The sequence below is a fragment of the Lissotriton vulgaris genome, chromosome 7 (genome assembly GCF_964263255.1).
Source record: "Lissotriton vulgaris chromosome 7, aLisVul1.2, whole genome shotgun sequence".
Lineage (NCBI taxonomy): Eukaryota > Metazoa > Chordata > Amphibia > Caudata > Salamandridae > Lissotriton > Lissotriton vulgaris.
The window spans coordinates 183,310,311-183,335,454 of NC_141695.1; the positions used below are offsets into that span (position 1 = coordinate 183,310,311).

The following is a 25,144-nucleotide window of genomic DNA, read 5'->3' on the forward strand; positions in this document are numbered from 1 at the left end:
GTGCCGCTAATAAGAGGATTTTTTTTCTGCAGGCAACTTACTTACCAAATTCAACAGGACAACTACAACAACATACAGATACAGTATCCTTTGTCTTTTTCTCTGACTGTGACTGCATTTCTTGGATCTCTCTCTGCTTCTAAATTGATCCCTTAACACATCACTTAGTCCACTCCACTATCACATCTGCACCACACATAGTCATTTGTAAGTGCTCCTACGTAATTCGCAAGTCGCAGCACGCCCCAGCCCGTAGAGGACTGGGATGGCCCCAATGATGAAGCATGTCACCAAGGGGCAACCCTGGTGAGTGAGGGGACACCTAGAAAAAGAGCAATTTCTCCTTTTCTATCTACTATGCCTTCCAGACCAACCCCATTGAGTGTTGTGAATGGATTTATAGTGACCAGCAAGGCTCTCAGGTATCTGGCAACAGAGACCTTATGTTGAATATAGTTATCAATAATTCCACACACGCCCTGTACTGTCGCATTCTTTCTTCCACAGTTGTCGAAAGTACTACTTACTTTTCACTGACATGCATCCAGTAGTGCATGCACTTTCAAAGATTGATGGATAGGTTTGTACCCAAAGATTTGGTTATGTTCACAATTGTTTGTCCATGCTGTGCTATTTTTTCTTGTCTCCCAAAACCTTTCCCAAAAACCCCCGTACCCATCCATTTTTCAAACCCTAACCCTCTTCCCCCGGGCTGTGTGGTTTTCATTGATGTGTGACTAAATTACAGCAATAAATCCACACACTTGCTGGGGAGGATAAGTTGATAGCAACAGGCTGGTGAAGAAATCCGAGGATATATTCTTACTCTGATTGACAAAGACCCATGGCTAATGTCAAAGAACTTCAACTGAATTAGTTATACTTTAACATTTGTTAGGCTACAATGTGGCACTGTTCTAGTGTACTTCTGTCACCTGCTATATTCTCTATTGTACCGTTGTATTGCTCAGGAGGACAAACCAGATTTCATTTTCTTTTTTTTCATAGGCATGCAACTGCCACTGTGTCACACCACTAGTACCACCGCTATGAGGAAATTTTTATCCGCCCAGGATTGCCAACCTTATTCGCTGTTTCCCGTGGAGCCAGCCCTGGGCCTAGCCCTACTTGCAAACAGAAATTACAGGTAGGATAGGCGTTTGGTTGGAGGTAGTATAATGGAGTATTAGGAGAGACGAGAGATTGGATTGACGGTAGTACTACTAAAGTCCTAGGACTATTCAGGAAAACAAACTTACTGTTAAACCCCCACCCACCAGACTCAAAAGCAGTAAAAAACAGGTATGGTCAGATAAAGTTTCAAAAAGTATATTTTTATAGCCCTAACAAAAGAATCTCCCGCAAGACCCTCCCTAACCCCAACGATTGTCCTTCAAAAGTCCCCAAAAATCCCAACTCCCAATTCCCACCCCCCAAAAGTCTCTAAAAAAGGGGCAAGGGACACTATGGCAGGGTGCTGTTGGAATTAGCAGCCAGGGCATCATGCTCCTTGCGGAGGGTGGCAAGTTTGAAGCGGAGGCCCTCCACCACATTTTTATAGTTATGGACCTCCTGCTCCAGGTAGGACAGTCTGAGGGATAAGGGGCGCCGGTGTGCCTTGCAAATCCTGTGAGGGGCAGCTGCTTTCTTTGCTGCTGGGCGGTGGCGTTTGGCTTTGGTAGCCCGGCTCCGTACCGCTGGAGCACTGCGCTGGCTGGCAGCCCGCACGGAGGAGGATGCAGCTGTCCCAGTGGACGTTGTTGTTGTACCAGACTGCGTCTCCTCCTCCTCCAGGGCCACCAGCCGCCGATATTCAGCGACAGTGGCATCCAGCCTCCGTTGCCGGGCCATTCGAGCCAGCTCCTTCCTCCTTGATGGTGTCTTGGATTTGGAAGGAGCAACTACATGAAAAAAGAAAGACATAGTCTGTAACCAATGCTCCTTAAGATTAACAAAAAATGATTGAGCAGAAAGTTGTCACAGTACAAGTAGCAAATTGAAAGCACAGTACATAACTATTGAGGACAGTATCTATGTAACCTCCGACTTCTTCATCCTTGCTCTAACATTAGTGGGAGTTTCAGGAACAAATTCTACGAGCACTATGGACTTCCATTACAGTCGACTATGACAGTACACCACTCTTATTCTTCTTCTTCTCTCTTGTTTAGGAAAATTGGTACGTTATCTTATGCAAGCCGGCATAATGCCAGCGCAGTGAACTTGCACCCGAGAAAAACAGACGCACACCATGGTGAGTGAGACAGACTTGCGTTACTGTACCGGTCCAGTACATGCAGATGGTGAAGCTCTTACTTTTCTATTACGGGTGGCACTGAGAATACTCTGTTAAAAGGGTTACTGCTTAATTAATTTAGCTTTCACCCTACAGTGCAAATGAGTATTAGAAAAGGAAAATGAAGAAGCTAAATTATCTGATTATCTATCACTTCACATGGGATGTATTTGATGACATATGGGATGACTTTAGGTGCTTTGCTTATTATTGAGTGAACAGTGATACCCCCACACATGAATGACGTACTACTACTAAACTAAAGTTATTAAGAGAGGTAGGGAGTGTCCACCGTAATAACCGGATATATGCTGTGCTTGCAGTTGCAATACAAACTACTGCTACTATTCATGGTAGTATTTGGACAACGTTACAACTTCTTTTCCTTGCCTTTCCTACACTGGAACGGACGTGCGGGTGCAGTGTTACATGCTCTTCAAAGTAACACTTAGTTCATCCAGTGACCGTCTACTATCTCTAGATACACATATGCTATCTAAGAGTCAGATAGTACCATGAATGATCCAGGCATCCATCCATTCAAAGTATATTGCACACATACAGTTTCTGTCTCACCCACCCAGGCTGTTCTCCTTCCACCCATCCTTGCTTCATCATTCACCCAGCCATGCACCATACCATTTTCTTACCTTCCCAGCCACTTCGGGGACCAAGCAAACACATATCATTCTTCTTTGCCAGTCATCATTACATTTCTCGTGCTTCCACACTTACTTACACCCTTCCTTCGCTTTTCGTTCATCCCATCCATCAAGTTCACCTCAGATCTGATTGGGATTCTTCTCGCCAAAAACTTCACAGCTACGTCGAAGTACATTTAGAGGAGGCTACTACCTGCTTTTTTTATAATACACCCGTGCAGAAAGCACACTCTGCAGTCTTCAATCTCAATGACTAAGGAATGTATAGCTTACCTCTGCCCGCCACCACCGTGTGAACCCTCAGAGGCATGTCCTTGTCCGGCACTTGCACCGCCTCCTCCCCAGAGTTGTCCTCCTCGTCCAATGCCACCACCACCTCCGCGCTGGCCCCATCTCCAGATGTTCCACCTACAAAATACATTTAATAATGTTAGAATACACCACTCACTACTATATAATATTTGGTCTAGGAGGAAGAAAGAAATGTGAAAAAAACAGTATACAATTTAATAATTTATGACTGTGTACTCTAGAGTAAAAATGTCCCTTTTTCCAGGGAAGGCTGTTGTCTTGCTGCACTTTTTGGCACAACTGATGAATGTTTGCTTTTTACTTTTTAACACGCACCACTTTTTCTCCTAACAGACAGAACCTTGACTTCTAAGAACACAAGCAGGATCAAGTTCAAACCAGGTGAGAGCTCGGCTCGACCACAAGAAATGTGTCCAATTAATGGTCAGCACTAAGCACTTTTCCATTTTCAGTTACACGTTCACTTTTATGACAAACTTGAATTTAATAAATGTGCTTACTTTTAATAAAGCTTTTAAACTTAAATAGACTCTGTGGTTTTTGGTCCTCCAGACTAGAGTGGATGAGCTAAAGGTTTTCGAATTTTTGCAAGCATGAGTCCGTGCCTCTGCCATCGGTGACTTTGGGAGCTAAATGACTCTGCCACACTATCCAGTCAGTAAGGAGATTGGGGGTTCAACTACAAAGTCTGTTATCACTGAGGTATGTGGAAAGTCTAACAGTTACAGCACCTATTATAATTGATAAGCTAAGCGATGCCTTATTTAGTGTCCATAGTTCTGTTTGTGCAGATTTGTCCCTGCAACAGTAGTAGAATGGATTGTCCTCCTATCCAAACCAAAAGTAAAGTAGTATCTTATTCTTTCTTGGTGGTCATTCACCTTTTTATTGTTGGCAATGGTCAAAGCATAAACATTTAGAATACTTGAAAAGACATTATGGACAATCCCAGAGGACTGCACTCAGTGCATAGAGCTATTGCTGACTAGAATGGGAGTCCAATGGAAATGCCAAATGTGCAATCTTAGTTAGCTACACAGACAGACTAATAAGAATAATCTAGTAATACCACACGGAGTCATAGTCGAGGCAGGATAAGAATTTAGATCCTGTTTACAAGAAAATAAAAGACGATTTAGAAAAAATCGAATGAGGAATGCTAGGAAAAAATAATTACTCTATATTAAAATTAAAACGTACTGGGGCCAGCAAAGGAGCCCTCGCCTGCCCAGTCCTGGCCTGCATCGTCAACAGCACCCTCCTCCTCCTCCTCCTGTGTCCTCCTCTTGCTCCTGGGGGAAGCTGATGTACAACATGAAAGAAAGACAAACAGAAAACATGGATGATATTTCTCAACCAAATCAAACATTTCAAAAGAACTAACAAAGTAACAAAATATTTTTGCGAAATAGCAAATAGGGAACGACTCCATGGGATATATTATTGACCAATCTCATGTGGTCGACGACGTCATTACTTTAGTATTGCTTGATTTGCGGACCATCGAATTGGAAACTACCCTATGTAACTCACTAAACAAAGTACTAAAAATGTTTGCCTAGGATTGGCAGGCAGCAGTCCGCAGCACGCAAAGTGACAGCCAAAGTCCATCGTGATTGAAGATCAGCGACAACACTAAAGGTTCCTACTACATTAACCAGTCATTAAAATACTCAAACTATTAATCCACAACCACTATTTCTTCTTATCGCCATGTGTACAAAGGAAGGGCTGGACTTGAGTCTGTAGGGGCTGATTAAGAAGGCCCTTGCGGCTCTTTTGCTCCATTGTTGCGTGACTTTTGTGACGCAGCGAGAGCACAAAAGAGGCGCAATGGTGCGGCGTATATTAACAACGTGACGCATATGGGAGATGCATCACGTTGTAAAGCCCTGCGCCAATAGGGGGCGTTCCGGCGCAAGGGAGGGCGTTCCTGCACAGGAACGCATCCTAAAAGTGGCTGAGGGAAATCTACAAGATTTCAATCAGTCACTTTGAGGACAATGATGCGTGACTCAAACCCTGCGCCTGCTTGAAGCACACGTACGGCTTGACGCAGCATTGGGGAGATAGGGCTCCCCAGAGCATTGATGGAGCTGCACCATCGTTGCGACGCAACTCCAGCAATGCGCCGCCTTTACGGCACAGATGCGTAACGCTTTGGTGACGTTTTGGGCCCATGGTGCGCCGCATTGTAAATACGGCGCACCATGGGTGATGGTGGCGTGACGCACAATTACTGGCGCATCCCTGCTACTTTGCAGGGATGCGCCGGTAATTAAAAATCTGAACCTTAGTGTGTAGCATTACGCAGTTCTTTCAACTACACTCATACATAATTTCACAGGCCAATGAAATGAACACAAAATCTAAAACAAATAAGCATAGTAGCAACACTACTGAGAAGAAGGAGAGCAGTGTACCTGAAATGCACAGAAGATTTTGAAATATAATTTACCTACAATGTAATGAGCAGCATTATTGCTCTTGGAAAAAAACAAAAATTTGCAATATAATAACACAGCAGGAGAAAACATAGTAGTAAAGACATAGCTACTACTACTCACCAAGCCCGGGGATCTCAAGGCCAAGGAGGTCGAGCAGATCTCGCTTACGGGTCAGGACATCCGTCCAGCGGTGGGTGGCCTGGTTGTAGGTGCGCCAGACCCGAGAGTGGTGGTAAATGGCCTGGCACACCTTCTCCCACCGCTTCCGGCGCTCCCGGGCCCCGTACCCGGCACTGATCTTGCCGCCTCCCATGATGGTCCTGGGGAGGCGGCGCTGAACATAAAAAACGAGTTGGCCCACCTACTCCGGGGTAAAGATCTCCCGTGGCATCACTAGCTCCCCCTCAAACGCCCGCACGGGAGCCGGACACGGGGTGCAGGACCCTTCCCCTTCTCGGGATGCTTCCCGCTCCCATCACCATGGTCTGGGCGGAAAGGAATAAAGAAAATAGAATAGGGAAGAGAAGAAAAGAAAAGAGTTTACAAAAGTAGTTTAAAATTAACCAAAAGTAGCAGTAAACACAAAAATATAGGGCTAGGAAAATAGAGGGATAGATAATAAGTAAAATAGATTAAAAAAAACTTCAAACAAGCAAAGGATGGCAGAATTTGACAGAGGATACAAAGACCATGCCCAGAACCATAGCAATGAATGAGAAACAAGATGGCCGCGCCCGTTCACAACCGCGCGGGTAAGTTCGCGCGAGATTTTCCTTGCGAGCACACGCGAAACTGTACTGGCAAGCCGCAGACTTTGCGAGATTACACTTCGCGCCCGGAAACGGAAATACGTCAGGCAAACAAGATGGCTGCGCCCTTGAACGACCGCGAGGGTAACTTCGCGCCTTGCGCTACGAGCGGCTCGCAAAAACGCACAAAACCTTGCCAACTAACACCCCGCAAAAAAACAAATTGCATATTCGCACAAATTTGCGGCTTCCGAATCCGATCTCGCGTGTGTTCGCGCCCCGCGAACACCGCGAAATTGCAGAAAAACGAGTTTTTCAAAACTGAAAGCACTCGGCAGGGGCAAGAGTTCAAACTCATCATTAGTAAAAATTCCCGGTAGTGCTTCCTGACTGGGGCCCCTCCAGAATTCAGTTGCTAGTTGCAACAATTGTATGACCCTGCTCTGACCCTTGGATATTTGGAGGGGTATTTATAAAGCGCGGCGTTCGCTCCGGAAGGAGCATCATGGCGCTGTAAGTCCTTGAGGCCAGGTCACAGAGTGATAGGGGGGAGGCTAGATGGAGGCTTTACTTCATGAATTGCCGAAGCACTCTAATTTGAGTATATGAATTGTTCAGTAACAATTTATAAAATTCATTAACAATTTACAAAATTCAAACACCAATTCTGACAGAAGTAACAAAGTTCCAATAGATGAGTGAATCTTGGAGTCTTTAATGGAGATTACAGCCAGCCGACACGTGTTTCATCGCCTTCGTGATTCATCAGGGCTAGAAGGCCGTATCGACGTCAGAAGGTCGCTCAGCTGGTGATAATTCCGACCCAGCCGGGCCCTTGACCAGTTATGCTAGTTCGAGTGCGTCCAGCAGCGGTCAATATCTTTATTTATGAGTATAGAATCAAGAAGTTTACAGTGGGCTCGGAGGTAACCCGATACAGTTCTTGGCGTTTATGATTTTCGTTATCAAAAAATTACTATTCCATTTCCAAAGCGTGGATACCGGTTTCGGTTCCAATTCAGGCGTACTCCAAGCCGTGTTTGGCTTTTCCAGTGCGTATGGCGGGTGCACCTCCTCCGAGCTCGGAACAGGAACAGGAACCGAGCTCGGAGGAGGTGCACCCGCCATACGCACTGGAAAAGCCAAACACGGCTTGGAGTATGCCTGAATTTGAACCGAAACCGGTATCCACGCTTTGGAAATGGAATAGTAATTTTTTGATAACGAAAATCATAAACGCCAAGAACTGTATCGGGTTACCTCCGAGCCCACTGTAAACTTCTTGATTCTATACTCATAAATAAAGATATTGACCGCTGCTGGACGCACTCGAACTAGCATAACTGGTCAAGGGCCCGGCTGGGTCGGAATTATCACCAGCTGAGCGACCTTCTGACGTCGATACGGCCTTCTAGCCCTGATGAATCGCGAAGGTGATGAAACACGTGTCGGCTGGCTGTAATCTCCATTAAAGACTCCAAGATTCACTCATCTATTGGAACTTTGTTACTTCTGTCAGAATTGGTGTTTGAATTTTGTAAATTGGTAATGAATTTTGTAAATTGTTACTGAACAATTCATATACTCAAATTAGAGTGCTTCGGCAATTCATGAAGTAATTAGCAGTAGTTTCCTCTACTCTAGGGAGTGGTTCAGGTTTGTCCACTCGCCGAATAGCACCTAGGATACCCACTTTAATTATAACTGAATGCGTATGAACTGGCAGTGCACCCATTCACAACTGATCTAAAAACCTTCCCTTCTCTAGTTAGATGGAGGCTTTAGTCCAGTCGTCGGAGAGATTAAAAATCCAAGTTTTGAGGAGTTTCCTAAAAGGTTTCTCAAGAGTTTGGAGTCTGAGGTGTCTGGGCATGCTGTTCCAGGCTCTAATAGCCAGGGTACTAAGGGTTTTTCCGCCTTTAGACTTCAGGTTGAACTTGGTAGGGGTCATGAAGTTTTCTTGTGAGGATCGGAGAGAGCGACTCGCATTGTAGTGAGGGAAGCGTCTGGTGAGATAAGAGGGACCTGTTTTGTTGAAGGCTCGGAAGGCAACAGTGAGAATCTTAAAGAGTATTCTCTTGTGCAAGGGGAGCCAATGTAAGGTCTTTAAGGCTGCGGAGATTGAGGATTTGCGTGGAAGTTTTAGGACAAGGCGGGCAGCAGTGTGTAGAACACTTTGAAGTTTTGAGAAAGTGGACTTCTTGGTCCCTGCCAGAAGGTCGTTACAGTAGTCCACTCGTGAGAGTATGAGGGCTACTGTAACTGTCTTTCTAGAGTTGAGGGGGAGAAAATAAAAGAACTTTCTCAGGGATTTGATTATGCCGAAGCATTTTCCTGCTACGGACGTGACGTGGTGATCAAATGAGAGGTCAGAATCAAAAAGGACCCCGAGGTTTCTGGCAGAAGTGACGGTCTGGGGGGAGCCACAGAGTTATCAGGGCACCACAGGGCAGGACAGAACGAGGCGTTCTTTCCAATGGGGAGGATCTCAGTTTTATTTGAGTTGCAGCGGAGGTGGTTAGCGTCCATCCATTGGAATACTGCAGTTAGGCAGTGTTTAAGATTGAGCTCTGCCTTGTTGGAATTGTCGTCTAGGGGGATGATCAACTGAGTATCATCGGCATAAGAAGTAACGGTTATGCCGAATGATTCTATCAGGGTGAGAAGAGGGATGAGATAAATGTTGAAGAGGAGGGGGCTTAAGATGGACCCTTGGGGGACTCCGGAGGAAACCTTTTTCTCATTGGATTGAAAGGAGCCAAGGGTGACAGTTTGGGACCTATCGCTAAGGAAAGATCTAATCCATGATAGGGCTGAGTTGGTGATGCCGATGTCCATAAGTCTGTTAATCAGGATAGAGTGGGATATGGTTTCAAAAGCGGCCGTAAGGTCAAGAAGGATCAGAATAGCCTTCTTCCTTTGGTCTTGTAGGGTTTTAATGGTGTCGGTCAATTCGATTAAGGCAGTTTCAGTTGAACGTTTGGACCGGAACCCGGATTGCTGGGGATGGAGTATGTTATGGGATTCCAGAAAGGTCTTGAGCTCTTTGTGGACTAGCTGTTCTGTTATTTTCCCCAGAGCGGGTAGAAGGGTGATAGGACGGAGGTTGGTCAAGTCCGTTGGGGATTTGTTCGCCTTTTTCATAAGTGGCTTAACCACACCTTTTTTCCATGAGAGAGGAACAGAGCCGGAACTGAGAGACAGGTTGATGATTTCATTGACGATAGGGTTGACTTCATTAATGATGAGGTGGAGAATCTTGGGGGGACAGGGGTCGGAGGGGGATCCAGATTTGCAGGACAGGATCGCTTCTCTGGTCTGAGCCAGAGTCACCGGAGTGAAGTTTTTGAGACTGTTAGCGGTCAGGCACGGTTGGTCCGGATCGGGGATTTTGTGTGTAGAAGGGGGAGGGGGAATGTTTTTTTGAATGGAGGTGATTTTATCGTCAAAGTAATCAGAGATTTTGTCACATAGTTCTTGGGATGGGGGGATTTCGGGTTGGAGAGCTTTGGGGTTGGTGAAGGTCTTTACTATTGTAAACAGAGTTTTTTGCTTTTGGCTGGCTTCTTTAATAGCATTTACGTAATAAGTTCTCTTGGCCGATTTGATGGTGGAGAGATAGCTTTTCCTCTGCAGAATATAGGTGCTTCGGTCGTCATTATCGTAGGTTCTGCGCCATTTACGTTCCGCTTTCCTGCAGAGTAGATGTGCGGAGGCTAAGTCAGGCGTATACCAGGGAGCTTTGATTTTAGTTTTCTTCAATGTCCTATCCTGTTGATTGGATGGGCATCGTTTAGCAATTTCTTGTGAGAGCCAGTTGTGGAGGCGGTCTGTATCTCTATCGATGTTACCGGATAGAGAGGGGGTGTTGGTTGGGGAAAAGGGATGGAGGATTAGATTTTTCTGGACAGTTTTCCAGTTTGTAGAGTGAGCATGGTGAGGAATGCGTTTATTGCTGGTAGGAGGGTGGCAGCTGGAAATGTGGAAGGGGATCAGGCAATGATCAGTCCAAATCTGGGGTAGGGGTGGCAGGGTGGTGATGGAAGGGAAATTGGAACAAACACCATCCAAGGTGTGACCAAGAGAGTGAGTAGGCAACTTGACGCTTTGTTGTAGGTTGAAGATTTCAAGTGTCTGCAGAAAGTTGCTAGTTTGAGAGTCGGCGAGGATCTCAAGGTGCAAGTTAAAATCTCCTAACAGGGTAAAGTGTGGATAACGGAGTAGGAAGTGTCCTAGAGCGTCATTTAGAGAGTCGAGAAACTTAGCAGCATTGCCGGGTGGGCGGTAGATCAGACCACCGGAGAGGGAGAGGGAATGGCTGAGTTTGATGGAAAAGCCTAGTCCCTCTGCGTCTATGAGAGGGTCAAGGCAGAAGGTGTGACAGTTAAAGGTGTTCCTCAGTATAATTGCAACACCTCCTCCTCTACCTTTCTGTCTGTCCTGTCTGTGGAAGGAGTAACCCTGGGGGAGGGCTACGGCTATGTCGGGGTTACTGTCTTCAGTGAGCCAGGTTTCAGTGATCATGAGACAGTCAAGGTCATGGTCAATGATGAGGTCGTGAATGTCCTGACTATGTTTGCACATCGACCGGGCATTTATCAGGCCACCTGTGAAGAAGGGTCGTTGGTGTTTGGGGGAGGTAGGCAGGTCGTGGTCGAAATTGAGTGACCAGCGACATTTGGTGCAGCTGGTAGAGCCGACTACTTTTGACAGATCAAACTTACAAGAGCAGCCGAAACTGCCTCGGAGTCTGCGAAGGTCGTTGGGAGCATACCTGATGCAAGGGGGGATTTGGGCAGGGGTTCCTGCGCCTGGCGCGGTCTTGGCACAGCAGGCTCATAGAATAGCTACAAGTAGGCCACAAAGGTCCTGGGGAAAAAAATGCACTGCAACAGAAAGCAAAATTACAGATAAGGAAGCAGGTGCCAGACTGGAATTTTAAAACAGTGACACATTAATAAACTAACCCCAAATTAATTCATCTCAGTTGAAGCAGGGCTGGTGTGCTTGCTTTTCCCCCCCATAATCTACAGTAATGATGAACCAGATGGTGGCATTGATGTAACAAAGGGTTGCAGTGGTGAAACAGAGGGTGCTGGGAACCTGTGATGATGAACCAGACGTAGAAACAACATAATTCGCGACCGTTGCGCGCCGAAATGTAAGTTCGCAATTGCGAACTGGTAAGAAACCCTCGCGAACTGGCAGAAATCCTTGCGAACACAAAAAAAAAAAATCCGCAAATTCGCAAGAATTCGCGGATTTTGCGGATTGCGAGTTCGCAAATCCGCAAAATTCGCGAACGCGAGATTCGCAAAATTCACCCATACTTAATCTATACATCTTTCCACTTATTTTTGCACTTCAGCAAATGGAGGTCACCGTGTATAACTATGCCGATGACCTCTAACTCATTTTCCATCTGTCACACTCCCCAACCAGCATATTTAATTTCCAGTCTGTCATGCTGTTCATCAGTGATTGGATGAACTGCAACCATCTGAAATTAAACCCGAACACGACTGAACTTGTTGTCACTGGTAGCACCCCCAACCCCTGGTCCCCCAACTTGTGGCCTCCCTCCTTAGGCATCTCCCCCACACCCTCCTCCCCTGTAAAAATTCTAGGGATCTCACTCAATAAACACCTCACTCCTCACTCCCAGATCAGTTCTGTTGTTTCTTCCTGTTTCTTTGCCCTCCGCACTATACGGAAAATTTCCCGTTTTCTTTCCTTTCCCGCCCTTAAACTGATTCTGATGGCGATGGTCCTGTCCCGGTTGGACTACGGGAATATTGTGTATAATGGCGCTCCTGCATATGCCTTTCGCCGCCTTCAGTTAGTCCAAAATCAGGCTGCCCACCTGATTTATGGCCTGCCCAGATCCCATCACATCACTCCCCTACTCAAATCCCTGCATTGGCTGCCCATTAAAGAACGGGCTCTCTTTAAATTGGGCTGTACCACCTTTCAGGCCTTGGCGGGGACTGCCCCAGATTTTCTTTCTTCCGCCATCAGTGCTTACTGCCCCAACAGAGAACTTCGCTCTCCTATTAAATTTTTTCTTTCTGTTCCCCGGTTCAAAAAAAGGAAATCTGGGGGTTTGAAATTCACTGTCCTTGCCCCCATTTTTTGGAATTCCCTCCCCCTTCACATTAGATCTATTTCCTTTTATCTTGAATTTCGCAGGGCCCTCAAGACTTTTTTATTTTCCCACGCCTTCCCACCTCAGTAATTCCGTCGCTCTAGTCCTGGGTTAAGCATCCTTCAGCGCCATGAAACCGCCTGGTATACGAGCGCTATACAAATTCCTGTAAATTAAAATTCAAATTCAACCTCAGTACAGTCGGTATCAATTCATTTTAAGTAATAAATAACAGTGAATTACCATATGAAAATATATTTTTATCAAGATGTTTTTTCGGTTCTCAGATTTGATGACAACATATTGTTGATTCTGTTTCCAAGAAGTTTATGTTGTGTAAGTAAAGACAATTTCATCATACCCTGCAAAGGTCGGTAGAAAGTGTAAATACACTGACTCACTCAAAAGAGATCCCTAGGCTGATTGTTAAACAAAACAACTCTTGCCTTGCTGCAGGATTGACGAGCACACACACACACACACACACACCGCACTCTCACTCTTCTAATGTTTATGATGTTAATAAAGGTCATCATCTGACTACCATGGATTATTTCTAAAGTACCAAAATCTGCATGTTATGCTCAGTTTATGAGGAGATAAATCAGATCAGGCAATAACTATCAGACCCAATCATTTCTGAACACAGGAGTCTCTCATTTTATCTGGTGCAATATTTATTGCATTAGAAGCTGGGCCCTAGAATCTGATCTATAGCTGTCTCTGGACCAATGGCGGCTCTCATTTATCAGCTCTACAACTACACTACAACCTCCTTGTTTTCTGGTCCATTTTTATTGTTCCAAGAATGAATGAGTATGCACTCTTGGTATAATGAAAATAAAATGCAGACCCACTGAGGGTCCAACAACAAATTGAGGTAGCTAGTGACATTGTCTGATTGGTGACTTAGGTGCACGAAGGTGCCTGTACCAGCCATTAGAGAGACTGTTCGTGGCTGGTGGAATCCCAGCACTGTGAGCATGTCAGTGTGAATATGAGTGAGAGTTAAAGTGAGAGAGAGTGAGTGAAGGTGTGAGTCAGAGTGAGTGAGAGTGAGTGAAATTAAGAGCAAGTATTTGTGAGAACTAATGTGAGTGAGGGAGGGAGAATGACAGTGAGTGTTACTGTGTGCGAGACTGAGTGAGTCACAGTAAGACATTAATTCAGTGAGAGTGAGCATTTTCAGGACTGAGTGAGACAGAGTGGGTCAGAGTAGAATGAGTGAGACTGCGTAAATTAGTGAGACCAAGTGAGACTGAATGAGACAGATTGAGAGATTAAACATAGTGCAAGAAAAAGCCAGAGAGCCCTTCAAGATGCAAAACATACAAAGACATGAACGAACACATGCACTTGCTTTCTCTCTCCACATCCCTTACTCTTTGTAAGGGATGTGGAGAGAGGTTAGAGGCGGCAGACCCAAGAGCAGAGGACGGCCCGGGACCAGGGTTCGATTCCCGGCGCGGCAGGTTTCTGGACCAGGGTCAGCGGACTCGATAATTCTCTCGCCTCGGTGCCCACTCTGATCAGCGTTCACACTCGGCAACTCTGGGCATTAGCTTGCCTCATCTTCACTAACGGCCCCACCAGACCGCCGGGGATGCCTGGTCTCACCCTGGAGATACCCATTAAGGGACCATCTCTCAGGGAAGCCAGGAAGGGTTTCGCAGCGGTCGAAGCGCCTTGGGACCCTCCGGGTAAGTAGTGCGCTATATAAATGCACATACATTTACATTTACATTTACTCTTTCCTCCAGACACAGAACATACACTGACATGAATGCACTCATGCAAGCACCCCAAGAAATACCCCCCCCCCCACTATTCTAATGGATCTTTCCTTTCCTATTCATTCTCTCTGCTCTAATCCTGATTCAATCAATTTCTCCTCCCTTCCACTGACTGGGTTCCATCTTCATACTGCGGCTCCCCACTGCAAGTCCGGTGCTACATTTATGTGCACAGTGATTGCCAACACATCTCCAAAGACATTGGAATGCACTGGTATCATAGCAAGGCCTTGTCCTGATGTCTATAAATTTACATGAGGAGAGCCAAGCTGCAACAGTGCCATATTGACTTCAGTTAATGCATTACAATGAACACATCTTCGACTAGGCGGACCTCAGGAGGCAGACGTCAGCACCTACCAGCACCCTATAAGGAAGCCAGGTGCCCACCACCCTGGCTTCCCTACTAGCTTTGCCACTGCTAATTGGTTTCCAAGCTGCTGTTTCTGGGGATTTAGGGGCATATTACCAACAACTAGCGATAATTATCGCTAATTTGGCTTAGCGGGAATATTCCTATCGCCGCCCTTCACCTGTTTTTATCGCTGAGATACCTTGCTATTATCAAGGTTTATCTCAGAAGCGATAAAAAACTGGCAAAATGCGTGAATATCGCTGTCAATACAGTGATATTCAGGCATTACCGTGACAATGCTCTTAGCCATGTTATCCACCTCTCATTGGATAACATGGCTAAGAACTGGTCAGGGCAGGCGTTAGCTTTTGGAGATATTCGCGCTTAGCGCGAATATTTCCAAAATTTCGCCTGTGTTGATCATAGGTGATAGCGATTGCAGCAACTGTTTTCAGTCGCTGACATTTTGGCACGCCCACTTTGCATGTCATTAGCAATAATTATCGCTGACATGCAAAGCGGGCCTCAAAATGCCCACTATCGCCTACAAGCTGTCGCTAACTAGTGTTAGCGACAGCTTGGTAATAGGGCAATAAAATTATCGCCGCTTTAGTGGGAAAAAGTCCTGCTAAAGCGGCGATAATGGCCCTTGGTAATATGCCCCTTTATTGCCAGTTTCTGAAATGTATGAGGTTAGCAAGTCCTGGAGGCCAGAGTTCAGAATACTGTAGCCAAAAGACAGACCGTCTTTGGAATTTGACATTTTGATGTAAACAATGAAAGGGTGTAGTAAATATTATTCATGTCCTCACATTAATGTCCTGGCTGGTGACTGACACTTGTGAAGATTGTCTATAATCCAACGTTCAGAATAATACCTGTTGTCGTGACATCCTCAGCAATTATTTGTGGTGTCCTGGGAGGATCTGTAACAAAAAAACAGAGCACGCCCTTGTAATTACATTGTATCGAAGTCTTTTGTTACATATTTTTCTTCATGTTTGCTAAATTCTCACATAAACCTTTCGGTTTATTGAGGAGCTGGTGATATATCTGACAGTGGAGGTCCTTGTTAGACACTCACCCAAAATACAGCTTAAAAGTGCTTTTACAAGTCAGGCATGCTTTAAGTAAAAGACTAACATCAAACATCTGCTTCTGCACAGCATTGCAATTGAGGTACCAAATAACACTAGTCACAGCATACGATACCTAATTCCTAACATATAGATGCCAATTGGCACGTGTTTAACAATATTATGTAGAACTGTCAGCAAAAATAGTGTCTAGAGACTTTCATCTCCTGTGTGCAAATCTAGAACTTCAGCAGTAACGTGACATTGCTCACCATTTAATCAAACTATCATTCCTCAGTCTGACCAACATTAATAGTGTTTAATTCTACAGGCAAAATGGGGTTGCAGTGGGCCCTGCACTATTGACCGAGATAGAACTGGTTAACAGAATGCTGGCCGTCCACCAAAGCAGCAGAGTTAACGAGAAACACTTCAATAATTATCAGCCAGAGTGAGAATGCAGTCACTGGACAGTCATTGAGGTAAGCCTCTGTAGTTTCTTGTAAGGGGAAAAGCAAACTTTAAGTAGGGGTGAGCGTAAGTAGCGGAATTCTCTTTAGCATAATTACTCGCAATTACCACAAAATTATTCGTAATTACGCACAATTACGTGGGAAGCCTAATCCAGAATTTAGTACTATTTCCAGATAGTGCTAAATGCACTCTTGCATCCAAAACCAGGCCAAGGATGCATTTAGCACTAGGAAAAAAAATACTAAGTGGCATATTATCAAGGACCGGTGTTAAAATTATCGCCATTTTATCGGCAGGAAACTGCCGATAAAACTGCGATAATGGGCTTGATAATACGCCCTTGTTAATTTCCACAGAAGCCCATGTTAACACAAGAACATGGGCTTCTATGGGAATTAACAAAGGCGTATTTTCAAGCCCATTATCGCCATTTTATCGGCAGTTTCCTGTCGATAAAACAGCGATAATTTTAACACCGGTCCTTGATAATATGCCCCCAAATGCTATGGAACACAACCAGCAATAGGCAGCTGTCTCTCTTAGTTTGTTGGTCCTGTGCTCCTGCAGAAGTAATTTTGGCCCAAATTACTCAAGCTGGCATAATTACATAATTTCGGTAATTTGCATTCACATGAGCAGTCCATCATACAGAATTTACTCCTGTGTAATTCATATTTCCCCCAGGCCTAACCTGAAGGAGTTCTCTCTATTTCTCTGGACTCCTTGTGCAAACAAAATACAACAGCAGTTCTAGGTTATCCAGGTCTATCCAGGAGGTCTAAATTATGGAAGCAGCAAATACTGTCTGTGTCCAAGAGGTGTTCATCAACCTGGAGAGATGATTCAGCTTATATTTCCGTGCTGTGATAGCAGGCAGCCACCCACAGTTGAGAACAAGGATACATTAAAATAAAAAGAGAAAATATTAACAAACAAGAGAATGCATGAGACATGTAGCGAAGGACAGCAGATAAGATAACTTAAAGGAAACAATGGTGTGAAATGACATGTAGTCCGGACGGGGATTAATCAGCTCAGACAGTAATAAGTGTACTCGGCCAGACCCTGACACTCGTTAGTAAACATAGGCGAGGAAGCCACCTGACACGCAGAGCAGAAACGACAAAAACATCAGGTTCGCCGAGCTGCCTGAGTGAGGGCAACATAAAAGGGCGGCGATCACAAAATGGAGGCTGAGCACGAACAAATTCGTAATTTACAGAACCTCACAATGCATGTCACTACAACGCATGCCATTACAACGCATAACATTACAACGCATTATAAGGTGAGGTAAGTAATGGGTATTTTTTAGTTTTAAGGTGGATATGGGTTTTGGGGTACATGGGGATAGTATTTTTACCTCTACGATATCCAACACTTACCCTACTGTTGCACTCACCAGAGTGGGAATAATAATTTATACCCCTACACTATCCAACACTTACCCTACTGTTGCACTCACGGGAGTGGGAATAACAATTTATACCCCTACACTATCCAACACTTACCCCACTGTCATCCCAAAAGAATTATGCGTTGTAATGGTATGGGTTGGATTGGTAGTTTCTAAAAATGCGTTGTAATGACATGAGTTATAAAATCATGAGTTGTAATGGTAGTTGCGGAGTAAAATCCACGTTGTAAAGGCATGCATTGTAATTGTTTGCTTTGTAACGCCATATATTCGAGCAAACCATCTGTTGGAAAGTTATTTTCTAGTAGTGATAAGTAGGGACTTACCAACAGTAATAAGGCATAAACACAATAAAAGGTTCAGTAAAGATCTCAATAAACTATTCCAGTGCTCAACCCTTGGTAGCTGGATGCGAGCAGATAGGCTTCACTTAGGAGACAGGTGTGTAAGGCATTTAAAAAAAACAATACATTACATAAGTAAGACATAATAAACAATAAAAATCCAACACCAATTAATAAAAAAAGATTATATTTTATGAGCACATAGACATAAAAATGACAAAAATCAAATGTAGGGAACTGGAGATATACATTTTTAAAGAATAAACACTATAAAGCACCACTTTAAGACATCTGATAGAACTTGACCGGAACAAAGTCAAAGTTTGAGGCCAGCGTGATGGAGCCCTAGTCGAGTCCACTAAGTGGGCGGCCTTGCTCAAAATTGTACCTTTGGGCGTTAAAATGTTTTTTTTGTAGCATTTTCTCTAGTCGTCGAGCAAGTCACTTCTTCAAGTAGGATCTGTGTCGACATTTGAACGCTTCAGCGCTACCCCCCTGGCAAATCCTAGAAGTATGGAGCTTCTGAGCTTTTAGCGGGATGAACCTGAAATCCGGGCTGGGTCTCAATTTTATGTCGGCGTCATGACTCTCGTTGATAGGTATGTAACCATATGGAGCTTTTCCACCAAAAGTCCTCAATATTCTCCAAGATTCTGGAGCTGGTTCCAGAAGTTTCTTTTGGGATACCAGAGTGTCTACAACACAAATCCAAGGGTCTAGAAGCTCCGAGATGGTCTATGGGATGTTGGGACTACATTTTCCACAATGCACCTGGCCAAATCCTTAAATGTTCACTGGACACACTCCAGGATGAGGACTTCTTGGCGCAGATGGGGCAGGTGATTTCTGTTAACCTGTTGCTGTCAGGGCGACTCCAGTCCTTAATCCTTGTGAAGCCAGGCATCCTATGGCAAAATCATTATTCCCCTTTCCCTTTTGTCAGGGCAGGGGGGCACCATTCTCTTTGACAGCTGCCTGACTGTTCAGGACTTCCTGTGGTCAGGTGAAGCCTCACAAGTGCCAACATTTGGTTTCTCCCTTACTGGGACAGAAGACACTTGGCTTACTTGGACTCTACTTGGGACTCTACTTAAGAGTGGATTACCTTTCCTCTTCTCTTTCAATTTCTTTTGGGACCTCTGTCTCTTAACAATAGGGACATGTTCCCTATGTACTTTGGGCTGGGGGGCGCCATGGTTTACCACCCCAGTTAGGATAAATCCAACCTCTGGGGAAGTCATTGCCCAGGATACAATCTTCAGGAAGGTTTTTACAGAATGCCACCTTTTACCAGTCAAATTCACCTTCCCTCTTTAGGGGTACTAAGATTTCATGTTTGATTGTGACCTCTTCATCTCTCCTGGTACATACCAGCCTGGAAAATACAAACTGTCACTCACTAGATTGTGACAGATATGCGTCTCTCAGGCCAATTGCAGGAATCCCATTCACTTGAATAGAATATAAGTACCTACTCCCACTCTCAGGGATTAGCAGTTTACCATCGGGTCCTGTTTCCAAGCTCAATGTTATGATAATATTCTCATCTGAGCAGTCCTCCTGTATGGCTACACTGGACTGCCCAGTGCTAACCACCTTCTTGGAACATGCAGGGTCACATCCAAAGTGTTCTGACTGCTTGCAGTCGAAACACACCCTGTTGTCCATGTATATTTCCAACTCTTGGGTCCCCTGCCTCTGCCTCTGCTTATCAGAGTTGACGTGGGATCTACCCTCCTCACTTTTAGGGTTCTGGAGTCCTGATGGAGTCTCTGTGGTGGGCTTTCCACTTCACTCTGTTTGCTTTCATGGGCCAAACCCCCCTGCTGTCTTGGAGTCTACCCTCTGGGACTGCTTTGATAGTCAGGTTTGCATCCACTCAGCAGCATTCTCTCTCAGCTCTCTGGGGCTAGAAAGTTTTGAGTTCACTAGGCTTGTGTGACCGTTCTTCTGGTTTCGGTGGGGATCCAACGGAAGATCTTCCGGAGCATGCGCAGGGCGTTGAAGCATGAGGATGAGATGGCGTTGACTTGTTTGGTCATCGTGAGCGAGGAGTCCAGGATGAAGCCCAGGTTGCGTGCTTGGTCCGTGGGTGTCGGTGCGGCGCCCAACGCCGGGGGCCACCATGAGTTGTCCCATGCCAAGGAGGCTTGTCCGAGGATGAGGACCTCAGTCTTGTCCGAGTTGAGTTTGAGGCAGAAGAGCTTCATCCTGTCCGCTACCTCTTTCATTCCTTCCTGGAAGTTAGATATGGCGGTGGCTGGGTCCTTGGTGAGGGAGAGTATCAGCTGGGTATCGTCGGCGTAGGAGATGATGTTAATGTTGTGCTTGCGTGCGATGGAGGCGAGGGGGCTCATGTAGATAATGAAGAGTGTTGGGCTGAGTGAGGATCCTTGGGGAACTCCGCAGATGATTTTGGTCGCTGAGGAGCGGAAAGGGGCCGTATGGTGGTCCTGATAACTAGGGTAAGACTACAGGTATTTTTATTAGACCAGGTGAATTATCGGTGGGTGAGCATAGACACAGTGACATGCATGGAATACCCACTAAGTATGGGTGTGACGAGAGGAGCTATTTGTAATAAACACACAATAAATCTACCGATTATACAAATGAAGGGAGTGGATATCTCCATGTCGCAGTCTTTAGACTATTTTTTCGAGCACTGTATTGGCAAAGAAGAGATAGAACTATATCAGTAGAATAAATGTATAGTTATGTATTGAAAACTTTGATTATTATTGTTGATACTGTGTACCCTTGTCCTGAGGAAGCCGAAAGAAATTGTGGGCTGAAACGAGACCGCGTTGACATATATGAGGAGTCCAATAATTTTTTTTATTTGGCTTTAGTTTATAGGCGCACATAAGTGAATGAGAGAGAGGTGTGATAACTCTGGCGCAAAGAGGACTACCTCTGAATGTATTACTCGGATTAAGGAGTGTACATATTAAGTATATGTACTGTTGTTGTGATAATGATTTTTTTTGATTAGTATGTATTTGTTTATGTTTTTTTTTAATTCATGTGTAAATTTATGTACCTGAGTCCAGCCGAATGATATGTGTATCTAGCAAAATCATTAATATTTATAATCACAAAATATTGAAAACGTCAAGGTAATTGATGGTGCCTTGGACTAAAATTTTGTAGATGTTTTATGCCCAGGTATAGGAGGCTAATTTTGGCATACCCCCCTGTTTGTAGTTTGTACTCAACACACCCCCAGCACCTTGAGACCCTTACGGGTGAGTAGTCACACTTAACAAACACCTGATTTGATTTGAGATCTTACCTGAAATGAAAGTCAAAATTGTAGGAAAAGGCCCGTATTAGCTTCTATTTCTATGGTCCTCTCCACATTTTGCTAGATTTTATTGTTATTTTTTTGACTCTGCACTCTAGTGCACTGCTGTCAAGTTAACATGTGCTCTGACCCCTAAAACATGGTGAATCTAGCAGTACTCTAACTGGCATATTTAACTAATGTTTAAGTCCCTAGTATATGGTACAATCATGTATATACCCGGGCCTTAACCCCTTCGACGCTCATGATGAGCTGGGCTCGTCATGTCGTAGCCCGCTCGCACGCTGTTGACGAGCCCAGCTCGTCACGTAAAGTGCGTTTTTGAAAAACCCAGCGCGCTAGCGGAATTCCGCTAGCGCGCATGGTGTTAAAGATAAATGTCACTAGTGGACTGCAGCACATGTTGTGCCATAGCTAATGTGACAGTGCAAAGCATGTCTCCAAGCCTGCCCCTGCAGCTTACGTGTGCAGTGTTAAAACTGACAATTTGACCTGGCATGATAATCTTCTATGTCACCTCTAATGTAGGCCCTAAATACCCATAGGAAAGAGAGCATGGTATTTAAAAAGCAGGGCATGCATCTTTTATGTTTTACAAGTCCTGGTAGTGAAAAACCTTCAGAGCCATTCTTCATTGACCTCCAGAGTCCTTCTTCATTGTGACAAGGTAGGCTCTCCCATTGGGAAACACTGGATTACATTTTAACACTGTATACTGTTTATCCTCAGTTTGGGAATACATAGAACATTTAATCAATAAATTATTTTTAAAGTAACTTAAACTTTAGCTGTTGTACTTGGCTCTCTTTGCAGGGTCACCTCCAAACCTTTCGCCTTCAGCCCGCCTCTTTTCTGAACACAGTTTTGTTGACTTTTAGGATTCTGTGCACTTTATCCAGTAAAGTGGTACTGCCTATACTCGGGAAATATAAATTAAATGCTACTAGTGGGCATGCAGCACTCATTGTGCTGCCCATCTAAGTTGTCCTTTCCAACTTGTTCATTTGCAGCCTCTGTACAGTTTTGAACTGCCATTTCGACCTAGCAAACTAAAACTCTTGCGCGACCTAAACTTTTCTTTTCAATACATATGTCACCTGAGGGTACTTCCTAAATGACCCACAGGGCAGGGTGCAGTGTATCCAACAAGCTGGACATGTAGTTTTATATTTTACATGGCCTGGTAGTAAAAAACGCCTTAATTTGTTTTTCACTACTGTAAGACCTCTAACACACGAAATCATTAGGATACCTTATTAACTTTAAGTGATAAGTTTTGTTTGAGAGCAGATAGAAATAGCATGTTTGGTGTCTAGGGAATAGAAATTTAAAATCCTCTTTAAGTGTAAAGTTAGATATTAAATCCCAATTCTGAAAATGTTACTTGTAGGAAGTTGACAATTCCTTGTCCTATACATTTAGTGCTTGCAGCCTGTCTCCTGGGTCACATGACTAGGTGTAGTTGGGCTTTGTATATTCCTCCAAAGCAGCTACACAATAGGGGAACTGGTGTTGGCAGGAGGGGCCATTTCAGCAGGATGGAGAGTGGAGCTTTGCAGAGACCCACTTACACTTCAAATACGCACAAAGAACTTCACATTAGGCAGACATCCTGGGACTAGGAGAGGGATGTTGGAAGTTCCAGACACATATGTGGGAGGAAAAATCTACAACTTTTTTCCATTTCAAAGCTGGCACTGGTATAAAAATAGGACCTTCAAAACCACTCTTGAGTACACTCCTGGACTTCGGGCTACTACAGAAGAAAGACCCCCCTCCCACTGCCAAAGTACCGCCCTGCTGATTGAGGCCTGCCCTACAGTTAGAAATTTGGTTCTTGGTTGACTGGGATATAAGCCCTGGTCAAGCTGAATTCACAATCCTAGTCAGGGTAAGAAACAAGCACACCCTAGATTTACTTGCGCTCCCGCTCTGGTAGCTTCGTAAACAGCAGTCAGGCTTAACTTTAGAGGCAATGTGTAAAGTGTTTGTTCAAACCTTCAAACAGTAAGACAGTGAAAACTCCATGCAAAAAGATAACACTACAGGTTAGAAAAATAGAGTTTAATTTTACAAATCAAACAAGATGAAAATGACAAAATGTAATAAGTAAAACTGGGGTTATGATTTTTTTTGCTTAAAAGCCGGAAGCACAAACCGATGATATCTGGTCGCGTTAGACAGGGTAAAATCCAAAAGTTCAAGTTGGAGACAGCCCCAGATTAGTCCCACTGAAGGTTTACCTTCTCAAGTTTTGTGGCAAGAGTACCATTTGCAAAGAAGAAGTTCGCCGGGAGCGTCACTGGAGATGGTTGGTGAGGTGCAAAGAGCCAGCAGGCTTTGCAGATGGGCGGGCTGAAGCCTTGCTGTTGTGTGTGCTGATACTTGCTGAACGCAGAGACGAACTTCTGACGGCTCATGCTGGATCTTTGGTCATGCAACATGGTTCCAGAGCAAACAAGCCCAGTCCTGTTTGTGAAGAGCCAAATGTTTAACTTTAAGAGCATAAAAACAGCTTCCAAGGTCCCAGGACCTGAGAGGCCCCTCTAAGGTGTCAGGAGCTCATTGAAAACCTGTTATGTCCCTGGGGTTCAGATCAGGAGGCCAGCAGACTCACCCATTGAGTCTCTCTGGAGTCCTGGGTTCAAGATGGGTTCCAGGTCCAGTTCTTCCTCACCAGGCAAAAGGGTAGCAGGCAGCGGCTCCATCAGAATGGCAGTCCAGCAGAGTGTCAGTCCATTCAGCAGCACAGCAGTCCTTCTTACCAGCATACTGTCCACAGGTCGAGAAGTGTATTGACATGCTGGAGCCAGAGGTTCAATACTTATACCTAGGTGTGCCTTTCATGTGGGGGAGACTTCAAAGGCATGCCTTTCAAGTGCACAGAGTCATTGTCATTCCTGCCCTGGCTCCTGACTGACAACAGGGAGTTAAGGTGCACTTTGAGTGTAAATAGGACGTATCCTATTTAGGTGTGAGTGAGGTTGTGTCATCAAGTCACACCTATTCACCCAGTGTGCGGTTATCTAGGAGGCATTCACAAAGCTCAACTGTCAACTACTCCAGACAGGCAGCAGGCACCAAATGGATAAAGTAAGTAAATGTCAACTTTCTAAAAGTAAAAAGCTGAAAGACAAGTAATTTAAAATCAAGTTAAATGAAAGTGTGTTACAATGTATACAGTAGAAAAACATTTAATTATTGCAGTGTGCACCTTCTGAGGTGGCTCTACCACACCACCTGATTCAAACAGTGAAAAGAAAAACTAGGACCTAAGTCTTACACATAAGGTGCACTACTATTATTCACTCTAACAGTGTCTACCAGATTATTTCCATAGTGTAAACTAACTCAGAACAATCTACATACAAAACTTAATCACAAGCACAAGTTCCTTATTCTAGAAGTGGTCAACGTGATAGAGATACCTCCACATTTTTGACACAACAAGAGAGTTTTGGATTTGCTTTCTTGATACCCTTATGCCCAAGGGTCTTAATGATAAGCTTGAACCATCTTGCTTCCTGTAAGATGAGGCCTGTTTTACATTCATAGACCTTCAGATTTACAGTTTACAGCTGTTTTCTTGAGGGCAGTAGGAATACACAGGGGTCATTTACACTTTGAGTTCCCTCTTCTTTTTCTTTTCTTCTTTTTCTCGTCTTTAGTCATGGGGTAACGTACCAATGAATCTGCATTCAGCTGCTCAGGGTGTACTATTGTACTGTTAGATAAGTCATGTTAGGTTTACTTTTTAGACATGTGTT

At 44.5% G+C, this 25,144-nt stretch overlaps 1 protein-coding gene across 3 annotated transcripts in view; it reads right to left on the bottom strand.

Moving 5' to 3' along the window:
• LOC147701147 (sialic acid-binding Ig-like lectin 13) overlaps positions 1-25,144 on the bottom strand; it is a 506,089-nt gene that overhangs the window by 136,261 nt on the left and 344,684 nt on the right. For all 3 annotated transcript variants that reach the window (XM_086929910.1, XM_086929909.1, XM_086929908.1), the window contains one exon: positions 15,638-15,685. In XM_086929910.1, the coding sequence (XP_086786036.1) occupies positions 15,638-15,685 (48 nt within the window). The remainder of the gene's footprint in view (positions 1-15,637; positions 15,686-25,144) is intronic.